Genomic DNA, 20,128 nt, shown 5'->3' with positions numbered 1-20,128 from the left:
ATGCCAAGAGCGTTAACATTGCTGAAGTAAGTTCTAAAATCACGCCATCCTTGCGCTCGTATTTTAAGGCTTTGCCGCAAGTGTTGCACCTCTCAAAGAATCAGGAAATGGCTGCCCTTAATGATGCCACAGATGTAGGTCCATCGCTTGTAATTGCTCATGGCGCTGCTCTTAATCCCTTCCTTCCGCCTACATTGAGCCTGTCCTCGGTACCACCTATGGTCCCAGGTTTGAGTCTGAGTATCCCCTCACCCTCTGTGCATGAAGGATTAGCACCTACAGTACCCAAAGCTGAAAATTCTGCTGATGTCCCAGATTTTCTAGGAAACGTGAGTGTCTCTTTAGCAGCAAACAGCTCACCATTAGCATTGATATTGGTTGAAGAGAGTCAGCATATGGACAGTTCTGGATGTCCGATGGGTGGTACAAGTTTTGATGGGGGAGTGCAGGTAGAGCTGGGACCCTCTGCTGTTGATGTTGCTGATTCTATTGAGGGGTTAGTAACTGGAGCAAGAGACGAATACCCTATAGAGAATAAAGCTGAAAAAGAACACTCTTCCCCCGGCTACTATAGTGCAACAAAGTGATATACTTGTCTCTGCTAGTTTGACACCAACGGACACCGCAGTTGGCATCACAGCAGCATCATTGATGGCAATGTTCTCCACACTCTCCCAGGATATAAAGATGTACTTCGAGGAGTCCTCAGCTAATCAAGCAGAGATGAGGAGCTATTATGAGTCCCTAGATACCAAACTTGATGGCCTGGCGTCAAGAACAGGTGTACTGGAAGAGAACATGGGGTATTGTCACTTCATGTAGACAAAGTCGAAGAAGACATAGCGAAGTTAAAGAGAGAGGATCAAACCCTTCAGGATAGGATGGAGGTGTTAGAAAACAACGCCAGACGCAGCAACATTCGAGTCCTCAATGTGCCTGAAGGATCAGAGGGTTCGGAAATTAAACAGTTTGTGGTTCAGCTTTTGAAAGATGCACTAAGCCTGGGCTGTTCAGTGGAGGAGCTCACCACTGACATCCAAAGGGTACATAGAGAACCTTTTAAACATAACCCACAAAGGCTTAAACCACGTAAGATCCTGATTAATTTTCACACATATGCCCTCAAGGAGCAAATTCTCAATCAAGCCCTTAAACAGAAATCCCTATCAGGGAAGGGTTTCTCCTTTCAAATAAGATCAGACCTGGCTAGGGTCACACTTGAGAGACAGTGGGAACTAGGTAGGCGTTTAGACGCTTTTAGGAAGGTGGGCGCTACAGCTAAGATAACATTTCCTGCAGCGTTAAAAGTAATGCATAATAATAAATTGTATAACATCAGGACAGTGCAGGCAGCGGATGAGCTTCTGTTGGAGCTGGGCAACAGGGCTTCCTCAGTATAGGGGAAGGATGTGTTTTACGGAGATTTGAGTAAATTCAAATTGAGATATCTTCCCCCTTTAGTTTAAGAATTGAGATAAATGAATTGCACATATACACACAAATGAGAAACCTTAAAAAAAGTTTTTTTCTTTTTCATATTTAGCTGCACATAAATTAGGTTATAATGGTCTTTAAACCCAAAGGTCGGGTATTAGAGTTAGGTTGGGACCGGATGGGCTAGCCGGGGGCCATAGGGGGTGCCATCTACTGGAATTGATCCGGTTAGATACATCCAGGGTTCTCCACGGGAAGGGGGGAGGTAATGGGTGGGGAGGACGGGTTGGGAAGGGGTTAAAAGCAAAAAAATTCCTCATTTGTCATTCCAATGTTTTTTTATCCTGAAGTTCAGTGGTCACTTCACGGCCTGCAGATGAGTTTGTCCTGGTTGGAGTGGTATGACGGCATTCCTGGGTTTCAGTATCATTATCTGGTAAGAACTTGGCTGGTCCTTTTTCTTTATGGGTATGGCTAATCTAAAGATATTTTCCTGGAACATAAATGGCCTGCGGACTAAACCCAGGGCTAGAAAACTGTTTCAGTATCTCCGAGATATAGATGTGCAGGTCATTCTGCTCCAGGAAACCCACCTGCCCCAAGCTGAGTTAGATGTACTGGTGAAGAAAAATAGGTGGATTGACTTTGCGGTCTCCACCTCCCAATCCACAAATACTAGGGGAGTGTCCTTGATCTTTAAAAAACAGCTAAAGGCTAGATTGATAACCTCCATAGCGGACCCAGGTGGCAGATGGGTCATTGCCTTATTAAACATCCTAGGGGCTCAATTTACTCTTGTCGGGTACTATGGCCCGAATCAAGAAGATCCCTCATTATTAGAGACCATCTTTTTTCACCTTTTATCTTTTCTATTTACTCTTGTCGGGTACTATGGCCCGAATCAAGACGATCCCTCATTATTAGAGACCATCTTTTTTCACCTTTTATCTTTTCCTGAACCAGTAATATTCGCGGGAGATTTTAATATCGTACTTGATCCACTTCTAGACAAGTCACAAAATAACCGGTCCCGTATCCCTTCAAAATCCAGGACTTTTTTTGCTTAACTCGATGAAGCAGTTTGGATACGTCGATATTTGGAGGGAAAGGTCCGGGATTCAGCAGGGGGTTTCTTTTAGAAACTATAAATACCACCATCAATCTCGGATTGATTTCGTATTGGTTAGCCATAGTTTAGTTGCTGGTGTTAAGAATATTCATTATCTGCCCAAACATTTATCTGACCATGCGGCTGTGGTATTGGAGCTTTTGGTGGCTTCTAATGCTCCATGTAGGAGCTGGACATTTGACCGTTACCTGCTTTCCCACCCCGATGACGTTTTATCTCTTAAAACCGAGGTCCAGCATTTTCTTAATGAAAATGTTGGGTCAGTTGATAATGGTATTGTCTGGGATTCCCTAAAGGCATTTTTACGAGGCCTTATCACCGCCAAGGTGTCTTATAGAAGGAGGGAATATAGGGAGGCTGTTGCTTCAGTTGAAGCAAACATATCTAAAGTCCAACAAGACATTGATACCAACGTGGCTTCCTCTGCAACTTTCTTGTCAAGCCTGCAGGATAAGCTTCTCTCCCTAAAGGGACAATTAACTTCAATTTTAAACCAGTGTATTCAAGAAAGATGGGATGCTAGCAAGATCGCTCATTTTGAGTACGGTGAGGGCGCAGGGAAGTTATTGGCCTGGAAATCCAAAACTGATCAAATTCGTAACAACATAGACTTGATCATGGTTAACAACGTTCCAATGTCATTAGACCTGGATATAAGACAGGCTTTTAGAGAATTTTTTCAGGAAATAGATCATGAAGATAAAACAGCTGAACCTGATCAAATTAGGGAATGCTGAATCAAATAGCCCTGCCGACCTTATCAAGTGAACAGAGCGAGTTATTGTAGTAGTATAATTTCAGAGGGAGATGTTGAAAAAGCTGTTCAATATGCTAAAAAAGGGAAGGCTGCAGGACCGGACGGTTTACCTGCTGAAACATACAGAGTATTAGAGCAAGAACTAGCCCCCTTTTTGACAGTCTTATTTAATCAAATTTTACAAGATGGCACTCGCCCTCCACCATCTTGGGATAACGCTTCTATAACTTTAATTCTAAAGCCCGGAAAGTCACCTACTGCATGTGGGTCGTATAGACCCATATCAATCCTAAATGTGGATTATAAAATTTTTACCACAATACTTGCTAAAAGACTCGCAATGGTGGCTCCTGAAATCCTTCACCTAGATCAGAAGGGGTTTGTGAAGGGACGACAGTTATACGAGTTAACTTATGATTTAATAGGGGCAATAGATGTAGCCTCTCTGGAGTCCCTCCCCTTAGCGGTCCTTACGCTGGACGCAACCAAGGCCTTCGACAGGGTGAACCGGCCTTGGCAAAGTTCAACGTGGGCAGAAAAACACAGCGGGCAATTGATCTTCTGTATCAGAATCCTAGTGCCTGTATTTTGGTAAATGGCATTCTATCTGAGCCTTTGAACATCTCGAGAGGTACTAGGCAGGGCTGCCCTCTCTCCCCACTCCTGTTCGATCTATACATTGAACCATTTGCCCAGTGCTTAAGAGAGAATGTTAACATCAGACCGTTCATGTATAAGGGGTGGGAGAGAAATGTGGCCCTATACGCAGATGATATTCTAGTGTACACTTCAGAGGTACACACTGCTTCCCAGCAGTCTTAAAGGTGGCCTCTGAGTTTGGTGAAATCTCTGGGTATGAGATCAACCCTGATAAGACGGAGATGTTGATATGGAATGTAGATCAGATCCCAGCAGATATCACAGTACGTCCTGGGAATAAGATGAGATACCTGGGCATTAACATCATTAAAGATATCAATCAGATCGCCAAGATAAATTTTGCAGCTGTGGCTAAGGAATGCCGTAAACTATTACTGTCATGGGCACAACTCCCTTTATCATTTTTAGGAAGGGTTAATTTAATTAAAATGTCTATTTTGCCTAAAATTTCTTTTTAATTCAATTCCGTTATATTTTGATCCCTCATTAATAAATAAACTACAATCTGCTATAAACTCCTTTATTTGGAGTAAGCGCCTCTCGAGGATCTCCTGGAAAAAGTTGAGGAGGTGCAGAGAAAAGGGTGGAATCGCGGCCCCAGACTTTCAGATATATGCATGGGTATTTCAACTATCCCATGTTAGAGTGCTTCTTAAAAATCCATCTGGGTATGGGGCTGGTTCTTTGTATTCCACCCTGGTTACAGGAGAAGGTGTTAGCCAATCAGGGTTTTTGTTCAAGTTTGGGGACCCCAAGTTAAAAAAAAAAATTAAGTTGAAGATTCTGCAAGGAATGGCCAAAATGTGGGCACAGATAACTAAAACCATTAAGGTAGGGTACTACAATAGCAGGACTCCGCTTTGGGATCTCCCTGAGAGTCCCGCTTGGTTGAGAGACAGTCTAGCGATACCGATTAAGGAAGCTGGGTTGGCTGTTTGGGGTTATTTGTTCACAGAAGGGGAGCTGCTCTCGTGGGAGTGTCTTAGAAACACCATTGGCTCCAAGTTTGCTAGATTTAAGTATATGCAAATAGCTAGTTGGTCCCACGCATATGTTTCTCGGACAACGCGTGGAAATAAATTCCCCCTAGGAGGTCACAGCCAATTAATATCATCCTTAGTCGATAAACTTCCGCTAAAAAGGAAATCTCATCATAGTATAACCTGATTATGGAAGAAAGAGATGGCGCTTTCTCATTACCAGAAGACCTTTGGTCATCTACCATAATGGGGTGTAATCTGCAAGTGCTCTGGAGCCTATCCTGTGGAATGTTGTGGGACGTAGTGAAACCATTGTGGCTCCGTAGAAATCACATCTTTACCATCCACAGGGCCTACTACTCTCCATTAAGGCTTTCGAAATTTACCCAGGGGAGCCCGGTAACATGCCCTAAATGTGGTGTGGCAGCTGCTTCGGACTGTCACATGTTTTTTGAGTGCCCCGTTTTGTCAACTTTTTGGGAGGACATAAAAAGAACTCTGTCTTTATCTTTGAACTTGAACATAGTCCTCGATCTCCCACTGATTATCTTTGGTATTTTGGAGGGTCTCCAAAGTTCAGAGAAGAAGCTACTTTTTTACTCTATCTTGCTTGCCAGGAGGGAGATATGCAGAAGATGGAAAGACTCTTTGCCCCCTACAATCGAAGATTGGTACACCTCTATCTTAACTGTCTCCAGATTAGACCTGGCTAGGTCTGGTAATTCAAACAAAAAGGCGTTTTGGCATCTATTAAATTGGGCGCATTGAATGTCCGGGTTTTTTTTTTTTCCCCGGGTCCAATGATTAAGCCACTTAGACCCAACCCAGGGCCCGATATCATTGTGGAAATATCCACTCTTTTCTTGATTGGTTTTTGTCTGGTGAAATAGAGTTGGTTTGAGAAGGAGGAGTTGAGGGTGAAGTATCAAGGATTAAAGTTGAGCCCTACCAGCTAATTATCAGCTGAGACAGCATCCCGCTCGTATACCACTCGACTTCATCATGGAAACAAAACCATTGTGGCAAATTAGGACAAAAAAAAAAAAAGAAAACCTACCACTAAAGCTTGCTATGCAGCCAAGTGGAAAAGATTTGTTATTTATTGTAATAACCAAAAAAGGCATCTATAGAAAACATTATTGGTTATATTCTGTATTTACAACGTTCATGTCTTGGTTATACTTCTATGTGTTTACATCTGGCAGCAGTAGCTGCCGATGGCCTTAACCGAGTGATACCATCAAGGATCCCACCTGTATCTACTTGGAATCTCAATAGTTTTGTAACAAGAGTTATGGGTCCACCCTTTAAACCATTACATAATTGCACCCTCCAATTTCTTTCTTGGAAGGTTACTTTCTTAATTGCTGTCATCTCACTAAAGTGTGTTGGTGAGCTTCAGGCACTAACTTTATAAGAACCTATTTTTCCAGCTTCATAAAGTTACGGTGGTTCTTTGAATCAACCCAAAATTTCTACCAAAAAGTAGTATCCTCTTTTCACATTAATCAGTCCGTTGAGTTACCTGTTTTCGTTCAGCAACCCGAGCTCTTCATATATTAGATGTTAAAAGAACATTAATGTATTATATTGACTAGATAAAAGATTTTCGTAAAACAAAACCACCTATTGTTGCATGTGCTGTCCCTCATAAATGGAAACCTATTTCAAAATCGAACAATTCTAGATGGATTGTTAAATGCATCCAAACATGCTATGCCAAAGCCAAAGGAACTTTGTCTATACCCATTAGAGCACTCTACCCGTAAAATAGGGGCATCTATAGCTCACTTAGGAAATATTCCAAAAGCTGACTTTTAGAAAGCATCTGCATGGTCTACACCACACACATTTACATAACACTATTGTGTGGATGTTTTAGTACACCAACAAGCTAATGTAGGACAGACAGTGCTACGTACACGTTTTCAAAGCACAGCAACATCCCCTGGTTAGCCACCTCTATTTTGAGGGCTCTGCTGTATAGTCTATACAAAGCATGTGTATCTAGAGCCAAACAGGCCTCGAACAGATTGTTACTTACTCTGTAGGCATCTGTTCTTGGCATGTAGTGCTGTAGATTAACATGCACCCACCCTCCTCGGACACCTATGGTTGTTGCAGTTCTAATCTGTATTTTAATATCCATGGACATCGCTTTACTTACACTTCCTCATACTCCATTCTTACTCTTTTGCGGCAAAACAATCTAACAATGGAGTTGATTCCCATATACACTAATACCAAAAGGAGGAGTCATCTTACCTTGTGACTCAAAAGACTTCTTCAAAGAAAAACAACTTTCAAACATCCGGAATCAACACTAGATGTCAGGAGTATGCAAAGCATGTGAATCTACTGCACTACATGCTTACGGGGTAAGTAACATAATCCTTATTTACGTCTTTTGGGGGTTGCTATGAATGTGGCGGGTTCTGACCATTTTATGTTCTTATGGTGAGTATGGACGAGCTTTTGCTGCCGCTCTTGTTGTCAGTGTGGTCTGATTGCCTTCATTCTCACTGCACTGTGAATATGAGGTGGCTTCTAGCTTTCGTAACCCCACTCCTTTGAGTGTGGGCTTCTTGCTGCTGGCCATTTAGAAGACTGCTTTTGCTACCTCAGTGATGTTTTCTTTGGGCCCCTGTGACAGTAGAGTGGGCTTTGTCATCATTGATGGGCGTGGGTGGACTGATTGGCTGCTTATCTCATGATGATTGTGGGGCAGGTGTACATATTTGCCTCCATGATCCTCCTGTAATGTCTGTGCGGCAGGGAAAACTGGTTGCTTGCTGCCTCTCTGTCTGTGGTGGCATGCTGGTTTCCTAAGTTAGTGGTGGATTATGGCTTCATGTTACCCATATGCAAAATTTCTGGCGATTGTTCCTTTGTTGTCGATGTGAGTGAAGTGTGGGTACTCTCATTGTGCTGCTCCTGTGATGTATCGGGCACTCTGATCTCCTGCTGGCTCTGTGATGTCTGTTGGGGATCTGGTGCTTGCCTGAGAGCCTCTAAATATTTTTTTAGATTTTTAGATATCCTTGGGTCGGTCTATGCTGTTCGGACATTCTGTTGCAAATAGGGCATATGACCTTTGGTTGGGATCACTTTTCAGTTTTGCTGAGTAAAGTCATTGTCTTTATTCTCCCATAACATTTAGTATTGAGTGGTCGTGTTAAAGGACTATGTTGTACTTTTGTGGGTAGAGGATTAACTGTAGTTGAACTTCTGAGATTTGCATCAAAGCTGCTTGGTCATCATTGATTGTGAAGTTTCAACAGGGTCTACCCTGAAACTACCTGACCTGGGTCATTAATTAGGCACACAAGAGAAAGGGTCAGTGTTTGATCATTCAAATACGGAATGATTCCCAAAAAGACATCAGAGAATTAATGAAAAAAATCAAAAATTCATCATATTGCCATCTCATAGCTTTTGCACACAATGAATTTAATGAGCATAGAATAAAGTGGAGACACAAAATCAATTATATAGCTCCAAAAAGTATTATTCACAATATTAAATCAACAAAATACAAATATAACTCTTATTAATCAAAGTTATCTGTATACTATTAAAATTGAGCGTGCTCTCAGTGAGGGGAAAGAAAAGGTAATTGGGTAAGATGGGGGTGATTGGGTACGTGGGGGACTGGGTAAAGGTGGTGTGACAATAACACAATCACAGTACAATTAAATAAAGACCTTTACAGTCTAACAAGATCGAAAGTTCCCTAAAACTCTTCACACACGGGATGGATTCCTCAATTCTAGTTAAATCCCACTAGTGTGAGGTGATGCTGTAGTCTACGTTTCGACAACGCTTGTTATAAGGGTTATTCGCGCCTCATTCTGGGGTCTTCATCAGGACCGTAACCAGTAAAGTCGAAAGGCAGTGAAGACGGAGGTGGAGGCCCACAGACTCAGCCAGGCGGCCTGATTGATCGGGCACCCCGAGATGGCATATTAATTACGCCAGTTGATTGGAAGCGAATAGAAGCTTGGGAACACGGTGGTTCCAACAAAGTCCACTCCTGAGGATCAAGCTAACAAGCAAGGAACTTACCAAAGGTCCAGTACTGTCGGTCATTTGTCGTCCACACTTGAAGTGCTCTCACCTTATATTGTCCTGATGAAGACCCCACTTTATTCTATGCTCATTAAATTCATTGTGTGCAAAAGCTATGAGATGGCGATATGATGAATTTTAGCTTTTTTTCATTAATTCTCTGTCTTTTTGGGAATCATTCCGAATTTGAATGATCAAACACTGACCCTTTCTGGTCATCATTGATTGGCTGGAGATGGTGGCGCACTAGTATGCAACAATAATGCTGTTAGCAGAGAGTCCAACGTAAGCAGTATTGCTGTTATCAGGGGATGCTCCGAAACCATTCCCAAGATTCTTGTTTCCAGTCCAGGGAGAACCTGGCCTGGCAGTTCGGGCTAAACTGTTCCCACGGGGACAGGGTAAAGACGGATTTGCATATGGCTGAGTTTAAACTGGAATGGCATGAGGACCAAAACACGATTAATTTAGGCCCAGATCTCTGTACTGGGGTGAATTTTGGTCATTGTGCACTATTCTGCTCATCAATTGTTCTTTTTGCAGTTATCAGGAGATGAAGCAGCTATTATTATTATTTTCGAAGTTTCTCCTTGAGGTTTAGTTGTTCATAGCTTGTAGTCAATTTTGGACATATTGTGAGGAAAAGAGCCAGCATTCTCCTTTTATATGCTGAGGAGTTAAAGGAGTTTCTCTCTTGATGTGCCTCATAGTATCATGCCTCAACTACACCAGATTAGATGAGGTTCATTGGAATATTTTACACAAGTACATGTAGCATGTGGCACATCTTGGATTTTTATTCATTTACTGATTCCTGTAATTCTCCCTTGCCACCACATATTTTTAAGGATCTTGGTATTGAGCTTGAGAATTAAGGATTTCATTTCCAGGCTAAGAAATCGCCAAAATAATGTTTGGAGATCACCTCTCTTGGCCAAATTAACTTCAAGTGCAGGACGGTTGAACAGTGCGTCAACCTCGAACTGTTGATTGGGAAATACAGTTTCTAAGGAAGGCAAACTACATCTTTGCTTCGTAGACCTCATGAGTGCATTTGATCTAGTAAACCACGCCAAACTATGGCAGACCTTATCAGGGATGGGTGCCCCTAAAGACATAATAAGTTATCTGTCACAAATTTATGCTTTATTATCCTCTAGAGTCCAATATGGCCCTAATGCCGAATGTTCCTCCTGTTTCAGAATCACTCGAGGTATACACCAAGGGTGCGTCCTTGCACCCCTTTTATTCTCCCTTTACATCAATAATGTTGATATGTCCCTTCAAAATGTGCATGCTGACGCCCCCAGAATTAGGAATAATATAACTCCAGTCTTCTTGTATGTGGACGATGCAGTCCTGCTATCAAGGACAGCCAAAGGACTACAATGCTTAATCGAAAATGTTGCACAATTTATGAATGGAAAAGATCTAATCCTTAATCTTACCAAAACATTTGTTATGACCTGTGGTAGTGGGAAAAATAAACATAGACGCCACTATGTAGAAGGCGTTTTCATTGAAAGAACATTTTCCTTTTCGTATTTAGGCCTCCTTTTTACAAGCCAGGGTGCTCATTTGAATCTTTGTAAATGGAAGTTTACGCACCTAGTTGAAGCTATTTTTAGATTTTCCCCAAAAATTGTGAAGAAACCAATAAAGGAAATGTCGACACTATATAGAAGCAAATGTCTCCCTTTAACTTGTTATGGTGCTGCATTATGAGGGTTGGCCAATATCCCTCCTCTGCAATCTCAGGAAAACAAATTCCATAAGAGACTTCTAGAAGTTCCCGAATCCACCTCTTCATATAAAGAACTGTCGTCCCCTACATTAGTGAATACATCAGTATAGTTGCTCTCATGCTCTGGCGTGGAATTTGGTCTAAAGTGGAAACCAAATTCACAAAGGAGATTATAATGGATTGTTTAGCCTTAGATCACTATAAAAAAAATCCCCTGGCTACAGCATATTCAAAAGCTTTTAATTGAGTGTAAGGTGGATGTCGACCTTAAAGATCCCATGTCAATCCAGAAATATAGCAACAGAGCCTTAAAGCTGAGGCTTGCAGAAACAAGAGATGCATCAAGTGATACAGCAGTTTGCCCTAAACAGACAGTTAAATCATACTGTGAAGGGCCATCATTGTTGACGACCTAACCATACTTATAGTTTACATGAAACTTGCAACACAGGTTCTTTTTAAGTAGATTACGATTAGGCACTCTCCATCACTTGATTACATTTCCCAAGATGGGCAAGTAGAATCGTACTCTTCCAAACTGCCCTTGTAATAGAAAATCATCACAAACGACATTGCACTTTATACTTTTTTGTTATTTCTACAGACATATCAGAAAGTATATTTTACACCCTCTATTTATTGATAACAATTTGTATTTTTATAAACATGCTTTTAATTATATCTGCACTTTGGAAAATGTAACTGTCTGCAATGCAGTAATCGCTTTTGTACAAATGGCGATCAAAAAAAGAACAAATGATTCCCATTTGGAGGCCTTATAATACGAAAATACTTAGGCCAAGAAGTATAGACCAGCCTCTTTTTTATTAAATGTATTTGTATTAATCTCTTGCGTTTTGTTTTTTGTTTGCGAGTTTCACATTGCAGAGAAGAGAACAATTCTACTGCCATTCGGAGGTCACCCTCCGAGGTGCCCAGACTCGGAGTATAGGTGCCACCCAGAGGCATGGTAAAGAAAAAAAACCTAGGCGCTAGGATTCCAGTTTTAATAAAAATTGCGATTCCCCATCAGCAAACCACTAGCTGTGGAAAGCCAAACATGCACAACAGAGTTGGAAATAAACAACATTATTAACCCTGGAAACTCGCCATTTATGGGTACCAGTGCTCATAACCCGCTATGTTGGTTACCTGTTCATTCAGTGCCTTTACAAATGGGTACTTTATTAATTGCAGGTGGCACTATTTGTTCTTACTAAAGCACACAACATGCCATAACTGGCAAGTTTTACTGGTTTATCATGTTTGAGCTAGAATCATAGCTTATTTACCCTCCCCCAAATTACCTTTCTTTCTGTACATATTTCTATTACATAATACTCTTATCTACCATGCTTGTATACATAACTACAATTTATGGCATCTGAAACTGTGGCAAACCCAAAGTCTTGGGTATGAAATAACGGTAATCTTAAACTGTGGGGTTATGCCGAAGAAACAAAAAACATAATGTACATAGATTAGTCAGAACTGGTCTGATGGTATCTCTGCATTGTTAAAATTGGAGAGCCTCTCTGAAGAAAGTATTGTTGAGGGTTTTATTTGGTCTTAAATGTAGGTGACATATTAAACCTATAATCAAAGCAGTTGGAAAAAAATGCCAGGAAGTTTTTTTTTGATAATCGCAAAAGTCAGAAAGAATCTGCCATTCTGTCAGGAGCCGTACAACTGTCATTATTAGGTTTATTAGGTCTGTCAGTATTACTTCAGCAACAGATCTGCCAGTGCAGTGGGTCACATGGGGCAGCTTGTGTCCATGCTGCAAAGGGTTGTGTTTTCGTCAGCACTCGCTCCTGGTTATCAAATGGATGTTGCAGCTATTTATGAGGGTTCTGACACTTTGATGCATGACTTCTCTGGGCTGTTTGTCTGATGGCGGTTTTATTTTTCCATACAGGGTGGCTCTGGCCATAACTGGGATCAGCCTCCTAGTGATGGGGACCACAGTGGTTGGGTATTTGCCCAGTGGAAGGTGAGTTTTTTTTATGTGGCAACTGGGGGGGGGGGTTGGAAAAAGATTTAGAGACTTGGTGAAAAGCCATTTTGCAGTTGCAAAGATTGCAATTCGCAAAATCGAGGGCTTTGGGCCAGATGTATCAAAGGGTTTTACCCATTCTGTGTCTATGGGAAAATGTGTTGATACATATGGCCCATAGTGCCAGCAAAATCGATTTTTGGGTATGTACAAAATAAAAAATGTGATTCAGAAACATGTTACTACTCATAACATAGGTTTAAAAATGAATACCGAATCGCAAATTGGGGTGTGTTTAAGGCTGTCCCTTGCTATTTCCGATTCCTTAAGATATGTATCGATGTTTACAAACTATGGTCGGAGTTGCAAGCCATTGATAGGTTACATGACACTTCAAAGGAGGTGGCAAACCATCCACTACCAGGAACGGGTCCCCAAGGAACCCTTTCCCTTATGCGAATATGGATAGAAGCATTTTTTAGGAGTAGGTAGTGGTTCATGGACTACTGCTTACTCCTTCCAAAAAAAGTTAGTGCAACTTTTAATTAAAAAACATATATATATATCTGTTAAAAAAAATATCGCTATATTTAAAAGCTGTCACAGACATGGTGGTCTTTTGTCTCCAGTAGGCCACCATCCTTGTGGTAGCAAGATATTGATGCGTCACAATTTGCATGTTCATGTGGTAGATCAAATTGCAACCCACTATGAGTAGATATTTCATAATTTGACCTATTAGTACATAGCCTGGTTTGCAAAATACCAATACACTTACTGAAAGCTGGTGCACACATTATTACCACTCTTATCAAATGCATTCTTTGTACATAAGGCCCTTTTTACTTTTCTTTTTCCCTTTTCCTTTTCCCTTCGATCTCTTCATTCTGTGACCCTGCAGTATGCTCTCTGTTTCTTTGGTGGGTTTCAGAGGGTTGGGCCTCTCCTTCACCCGCTTTCTTTGGGATAAGCACACCCCTCTCGTTTTCTTTACTTCTTTCCTCTGTCTCCCCCATCTCTACTTTCTCACTCCCTCTCTCCCTTCTCCAGTGTAGTGAGATAACCTTCCCTTTCATTTCAGATTCAAAGAGTTCATGAGTAGGCACGTTCACTTAATGTGCTATCGAATTTGTGTCCGAGCACTGACTGCCATCATCACGTACCACAACAGGTAAGAAACTGCCTCTACTCCTTCACCAGACCTTTTCTGTTCTCTCCTACCTATAGAGATATGATCGCTTCAGGAGTTACTGCTTATGTTTCATGACCAAGCTCTGATCCCTCTGGTTCTGTAGCTTCACCTTCAAGGGTAGAACCTCCATTTGTGCACTAACAAGCAGCACTTGTAATGATATCTTATGGCCTTCTTTTTTATTTCGAACGGTAAGTTTCCTGACCGAGACTGTGTTCTTTTAAAGTTGAGACTTTTTACAGAAGGACTATTCAAGGGTAACCCAAAACTGCATATTTCTCAGTGTACACCACAAAAAGCCTAACAGTACAAGTGAAAACAGAAAACCTACCCAAGGGCTTCAGGACTGAACTTAGTTTATCAGACCAAAGAGGATGGTGTTACTGGGCAGGGAATGGTCATTTGTGATCTGTTGTGCCCATAGGCAGGAAGCCAACTATCTGAACCCATTTGCTTTGTTTTTCTTCTTGTAGTAATCAAAAAGCACTTCTCATTGGGTTTTTCCCCTTCGTATGTGTAGTTGTAGATGCACATGCTGTGCATACTCTGTCTGCCTTCTAGTGTTGGACTTGGATGTGTGCTAGTTGTTTTTATTCAAAAATGTCTTTTTGAGTCGCAAGGCACAGTGACTCCACCTGTTGCTCGTTCTGCGCATAGGCGTCTGGTTCCCTTTGAGCTCTGGTTTGACGCCACATATTATTCTTGCCGAGCATGCTCAGGTGCCTTCCACGCCAGAAGAGATTACAGTTGTCCATCCAGGTTTACCTATTGAGTTCCCCCTTTGACTTGGTTCTGCAGTTTGGACAACTTCGATGTCCCATTCAGGTCCTGACCCCTTTGGGCCTCGATCACCTCCTCAACACACAAGCATGTCCCAGTACTGGAAAGGACAACTTTCAGCTTTGCCCCCATGTGTCACTCAAAATATCTGAGGACACGCATCCACCCAGCCTGTAACCTCTGATTGTGGCCTGATCACCAGAAAGACTCCTGTGCAGCTTGTCTCACCTTCTACAACAAAAAACTTCGCCTCCCAGCTACCAGTTCCACAGTCTATGGGCAACGCACTATGAATGATCTGATCTTGGATATTTGCCTATGGTTTTCCGCCTCTCCCACTTCCACCACTTGTAGGTCGGAGACTTTGGCAAACATCCCTTTCTCTAATTTTAGAAGCCCAGACTTGGGCCAGGCAACCCTGGTTCACAACCCTACTGTCTAGTGTCTTACAAGAAGCTGCCCATCTCTCCCAAAATAATTGCACTCTCAAGCATCCAAACCTCGAACATCTTTTTTTTTTTTAAGTTCAAGAACATTTTTATTTGATATTGAAAAGAGAAAAGCAAGGTGTCAATACAAAATACAATAGAAATATAAAACGTTGAAAAACTATGATAAATAAAACAAGCATAAGGGTGTAAATAGTATCAATAGGAAAAATCTGGGCAATGGAATGAAAAAAGGAAAAGGCATATAAAACATTAATTATTAAAGCATGAAAATCCCTGAAAGGAATATAAAAATGATACAATGAAGAAAAGAAAAATGGAATGCAGTGAGCATTTAAGGAGGTTTGAGAACTTCTTGTTGCGAAGGCAGTGGACGGAACGAACGATTAGCACAAGTATCCAAGTAAAGCGTGACAGGGAGCCATAAGTCCATACGCTTTGCGACCATGTGGGCCGGAAAAACAAAAGCAGTGTCAAGTCTATGGTTATGGCAAACATTGAGCCACCACGCCTTAAAGGAGATATTAGAGGAGTCCTTCCAATTAACCGTTATCTGCTGGAATGCAGCGGCCAGTAGCAAATCAATAATCTGAGGCTTTAGCTCAATATTATCCCAACAAGGTGAGAGGCTGCCTAAGAAAATGTTTATATTAGAAAAAGGGATACATGTGTGAAAAATCAAATTAATTTGAGCCTAAACCTGTAACCAAAAATCATGAACAGAGGTACATAAGAACAACATGTGAAACAAAGTTGCTTGTGGGGACGAGCAAGACCAGCATGTATGAGAAGTGTTTGGGAAGCGCTTGTGAAGGTCAACGGGTGTGTAGAGAAGTCTGTTATAAATAAAGAACAAGGACTGTGTCAAGGTTGCTGCTCTCGAGGATTTGCGGATCTTGATCCAAACCTTATCCCATAGTGAAATTGGCCAGGACGTGGAGAGGTCATGTTCCCAGCATTCCTCCACTTTGGATTTAGGTCTAAGAAAGTCAGTGGTGTGAAGGTATTTGTAAATGGAGGAAGCCTTTGGGGTCTTGCGTAGCAATGAGTGAAGTAAGGAAATGGGGGTGGGAGAAGTAGGAGACGGACAGATCTGAGAGAGCCGATTATAAGTGGTCAGTGCAGCCTCCCTAAGTAAATGATAGTTACGAGTGAAGGAGGTAGGTAAGTCATAAAGGGAACGAAGAGTAGTGAAAGATAAGAAAAGGATTGAGAAAAGAGTTGAGAGACCCATATCAACCCCCTATGATGCCATGCCTTCCAAAAGAAGGGTTTGTTACGGATAAGTAGGGCGGTGTTATGCCAGATGGTGGAGGAAAGGAAATCAGCAATAGTTATAGGAGGGGAATGGGAGGAAGATAGGAGCAGTTTAGTAGTAAATTTATGAAGGGGAGTGGAAATAGAAGAGGGTTTACGGGAGAAGGAAAGATATTCAGCGAAGGAAAAAGGAGAAAGAAGAAGGCGCTCAAATTTAGCCCATAAAGGACAAAGGGCGCTGGGATCTTGCAGCCAGAAGGAGGCTTGTCGTAATAAGAACGCTTTATGGTAAGCAGGGAAGTCTGGAAAGTTAACTCCACCCTCCGTCTTAGGACGAATCAGGCGAGCGAGAGACATTCTAGGCCTTTTCTTATTCCAGAGAAACGACATCAAAATGGAGTTAATTTTTTTTTTTTAATTTGGAAGGAATGGATACAGGAATGTTAGAAATAGTATAGAGGACTATGGGAGACAACATCATTTTAATAGTGTCAAGGCGGCCCCACCAGGACAGGTAAAGAGGATGCCACTTGGACGTTAAATCCGCTAATTTTTGGATGCATTTGGATAGACAGAGGGAAACAGTATCCGGAATGGTAGGGGTAATATGCAGGCCGAGGTATTTAATATGGGAGGATTTCCATGTAAAGTTAGAGGCAGCAAAATCAGGTTGAAATGTGAATTTCGTCAAGGGTAAGATCTCACATTTATCGTTATTAAGTTTATAGCCAGATATTTGGGAGAAATCATTCACATCAGCAAGGAAGGCGGGAATCGAATCAGTGGGGTTAGAAATTAAAAGGAGGATGTCGTCCGCATATGCGGCTAGCTTAACTTGGGAATCTGATATTTGAAAGCCCTGAATGGTAGGATTTTGACGAAGTTTAGACAAAAAGGGTTCTGAGGCCAAATTAAAAAGAAAAGGAGATAAAGGGCACCCTTGACGGACACCTCTTCCCAAATCAAAAAAGGAGGATATTTAACCATTGGCACAAACAGCTGCACGGGGATTGGAGTAAAGTAAGGAACCTAAGAAATAAATTTGGGACCAAAACCAAACCAATGAAGGGTGTGAAAAAGATAGGTCCATTCAACTCTATCGAACGCCTTTTCAGCATCAAGAAAACCTCAAACATCTTAATCTTGCGATTTCGCTCCTGAAGTCCTAGAATTTGGGTACCTCAATCTGTCTGCAGAATGCATGACCATTCTTAAAGAAGCACGCAGGCCCACTTTGCACAGCAGGCTCTGGTTAATTGAAAATGGTTGGTGCATTACTCTCTTCCTAAACATGTTGATCCTCTCAAACCAACAGTCCAAGATATTGTTTGTTACCTCCTACACTTGCAGAAGTGATGCCTGGCCTATGTCTATCAGACTTCACTTGGCTGCTGTCACTACGTATCTCCAAAACAGAGAATACACTTCCCTTTTCAGGGTGCCTGTCATCGGAGCCTTCATGGAAGGGCTCAAAAGTAATGGGACCATCTGCTCATGTGTGGAACCTCAACGTTATTCTGACCAAACTTCCTTCCCCTAAAGCTCTGACAGCTTAATGTGTTTGTTTTGTATACCGATCTTCCAGTGATCCTAGGGTTCTGGCACAATCACTTGTGTTCCCTCTTTGACCCACATTTATTTAAATTATAATTCTTTTCTTTTTGTGTTTTACTCTTCAACTCCTTTTGATGTTCATTGCTGTAAGAAACCGGGTTACTAGTTGAGGAGTGGCAGTCCTTGTCAGTGTGAACACTACTTTGTGATTAACCCCTTAAGTAGCTTGGCATGAATACAGTCAGGCTTAACTTAAACGTAATGAGTAAAGTATTTATGCAGCACACAAACCATAATAAAGTGAAAACACAAGATAGTCCTAAACCAATTTAGAAAAATAGAGTACATTTTAATTAGGGCTCCCGGTTCTATGGTATTTATGTTTTTTTAGCATTTCCGTCTGTATTTATCCATATTTATTTTCTTGGCATTTTATCTGTATATATCCGCATTTATTTTTGGCGCAAGCAAGCTAAGACTCTGGGTCTAGTATTTTTCCATGTTTATTTTAATAGACAGTTCACACGGTTATTATAGGTTTAGCTATATTTATATGTGCGCCAAATTAAGTAAACACAATGCATTCGTGAGCTGATGCTGTTACAATATTGAAAACACTTTGTCACTAGCCATGAGTATTAGATGTAAACACATTTAGAATTTAGGTGAGTTCACCGGTGTACTGTCAGTGACCTAGCTAGAGAGGGCATGAAAGAGCTGACAGTTTTCATGATAATTTAGATGTATTGGGTACCTGGTAGCCCTAAATGCCAGTTCCATGCTCCTCTCTGCTGCATGCTCTGTGGTGCACATTGCTGTCCACACCTCTAAGTCAGTGATCTCTTAAATCATCTGCCTGGTGTGGGAATAAAGTTGCACTCCTCAGAAATTAAAGTCCCTGCATTAGTCCTGCCGAGCTCGATTTCCCTGACACTTCTGAAGGCTAAAATAATGAACACCATCCACATGAGCTATGCTAATGCAAGCTACATTTTCCAGTCGGGAGACACAGTCCCTGTATTAAAGACTCTGGTCTTTAGACATGTATCATTTCCCTTATTTTAATTTCTGCTGCCTAGTAGCATTGAACCTTCTACTGAATTTAGATGACAAAGTTATGTTTGCTGAAGACGTTTTCTGTGCATTAGTGATTAATACCACACAGTTTAACTGCAGCCACAGTGGAAAAAGCACATTTTAACTTTGAAACGACTTTCCAGATATGCCCTGGCTATCTATAGCAAGATGCACCTCTCAGGAATGTTTACATTATGCTATTGTTGTCTTGCTGTGTTTCTTCATGCCATTAAAATCAGAGTGGAAACTAGGATAACTGTCATGGCAGTTCTCCTAGTTGTGCACCACCCAGCAGGCCTAGCAGCTCACATATTGGCAGTTGCACCTGGAGGTGTCGTAGGACATCTTCTCGCAGTGTGAAGAAACTGACTCGACCTTTTGCCACTGTCAAGAACATGCAATTTCATCATTTTTGCACTCTGGAGTTTCCACGAAAGTGCTCCCTCAGAGACTCATTACGTCTAGAGTGGAGCACAGGACTCCTGTAATACGCCTTTCTGCCTCTTCTGCACTTTCCCCAAGTTCTGAAGATCAACAACGACGTGGCCTAAGTCATCTTAATGGCTTCGGATTAGGCCAGGAGAGTGTGGTGCCTGAAATGTCTGGGCATGAGCATATATCTTCCGATCAGGCTGCCGCTTCAGGATGTTCTTCTGTCGCGGCATCAGGGCAGGTACATGGACCTGTACAGTCTACACCTCCATTAGTGGAGACTGAGCGGCAGCAGCGGGTCGCTCATTCCGAAAAATGCTCCAAATTGTGGAGTATCTCAGCACTTTAAAACAGGGCGCTACTTGCACCATGGGTCTCGGGAGGGGGGTTGGAGCGTGCCTGGCACATCGCCCTCAACGCTCTCAACCCGCAGTAAACCTGGGTTACGCCTCAAAACCGCAGCATTTTTCGGAATGAGCGACCCACTCTTCCACCTTTTCTAAGCACTTTTTTCACCTTTTTAATATTTTCACTTTCACTTCCCCAGGTTAGGGTGGACGATTAGAGAGTCCATACCGCTGGGGTTTAGTCCTGATGAATGCCTTGGTAAATTGAAACC

The 20,128-nt window shown here is 41.8% G+C and overlaps 1 protein-coding gene across 2 annotated transcripts in view; it reads left to right on the top strand.

Annotated features, from left to right (window-relative positions):
- The window catches only part of GPAT4 (glycerol-3-phosphate acyltransferase 4), a 284,422-nt gene that overhangs the window by 205,970 nt on the left and 58,324 nt on the right, over positions 1-20,128 (top strand). For both annotated transcript variants that reach the window (XM_086943600.1, XM_086943601.1), the window contains 2 exons: positions 12,691-12,765; positions 13,850-13,939. In XM_086943600.1, coding sequence (XP_086799726.1) covers positions 12,691-12,765; positions 13,850-13,939 — 165 coding nt within the window. The remainder of the gene's footprint in view (positions 1-12,690; positions 12,766-13,849; positions 13,940-20,128) is intronic.

The sequence above is a fragment of the Lissotriton vulgaris genome, chromosome 11 (assembly GCF_964263255.1).
Source record: "Lissotriton vulgaris chromosome 11, aLisVul1.2, whole genome shotgun sequence".
Taxonomy (NCBI): Eukaryota; Metazoa; Chordata; class Amphibia; order Caudata; family Salamandridae; genus Lissotriton; species Lissotriton vulgaris.
This window is presented reverse-complemented; position numbering and strand designations above follow the sequence as displayed.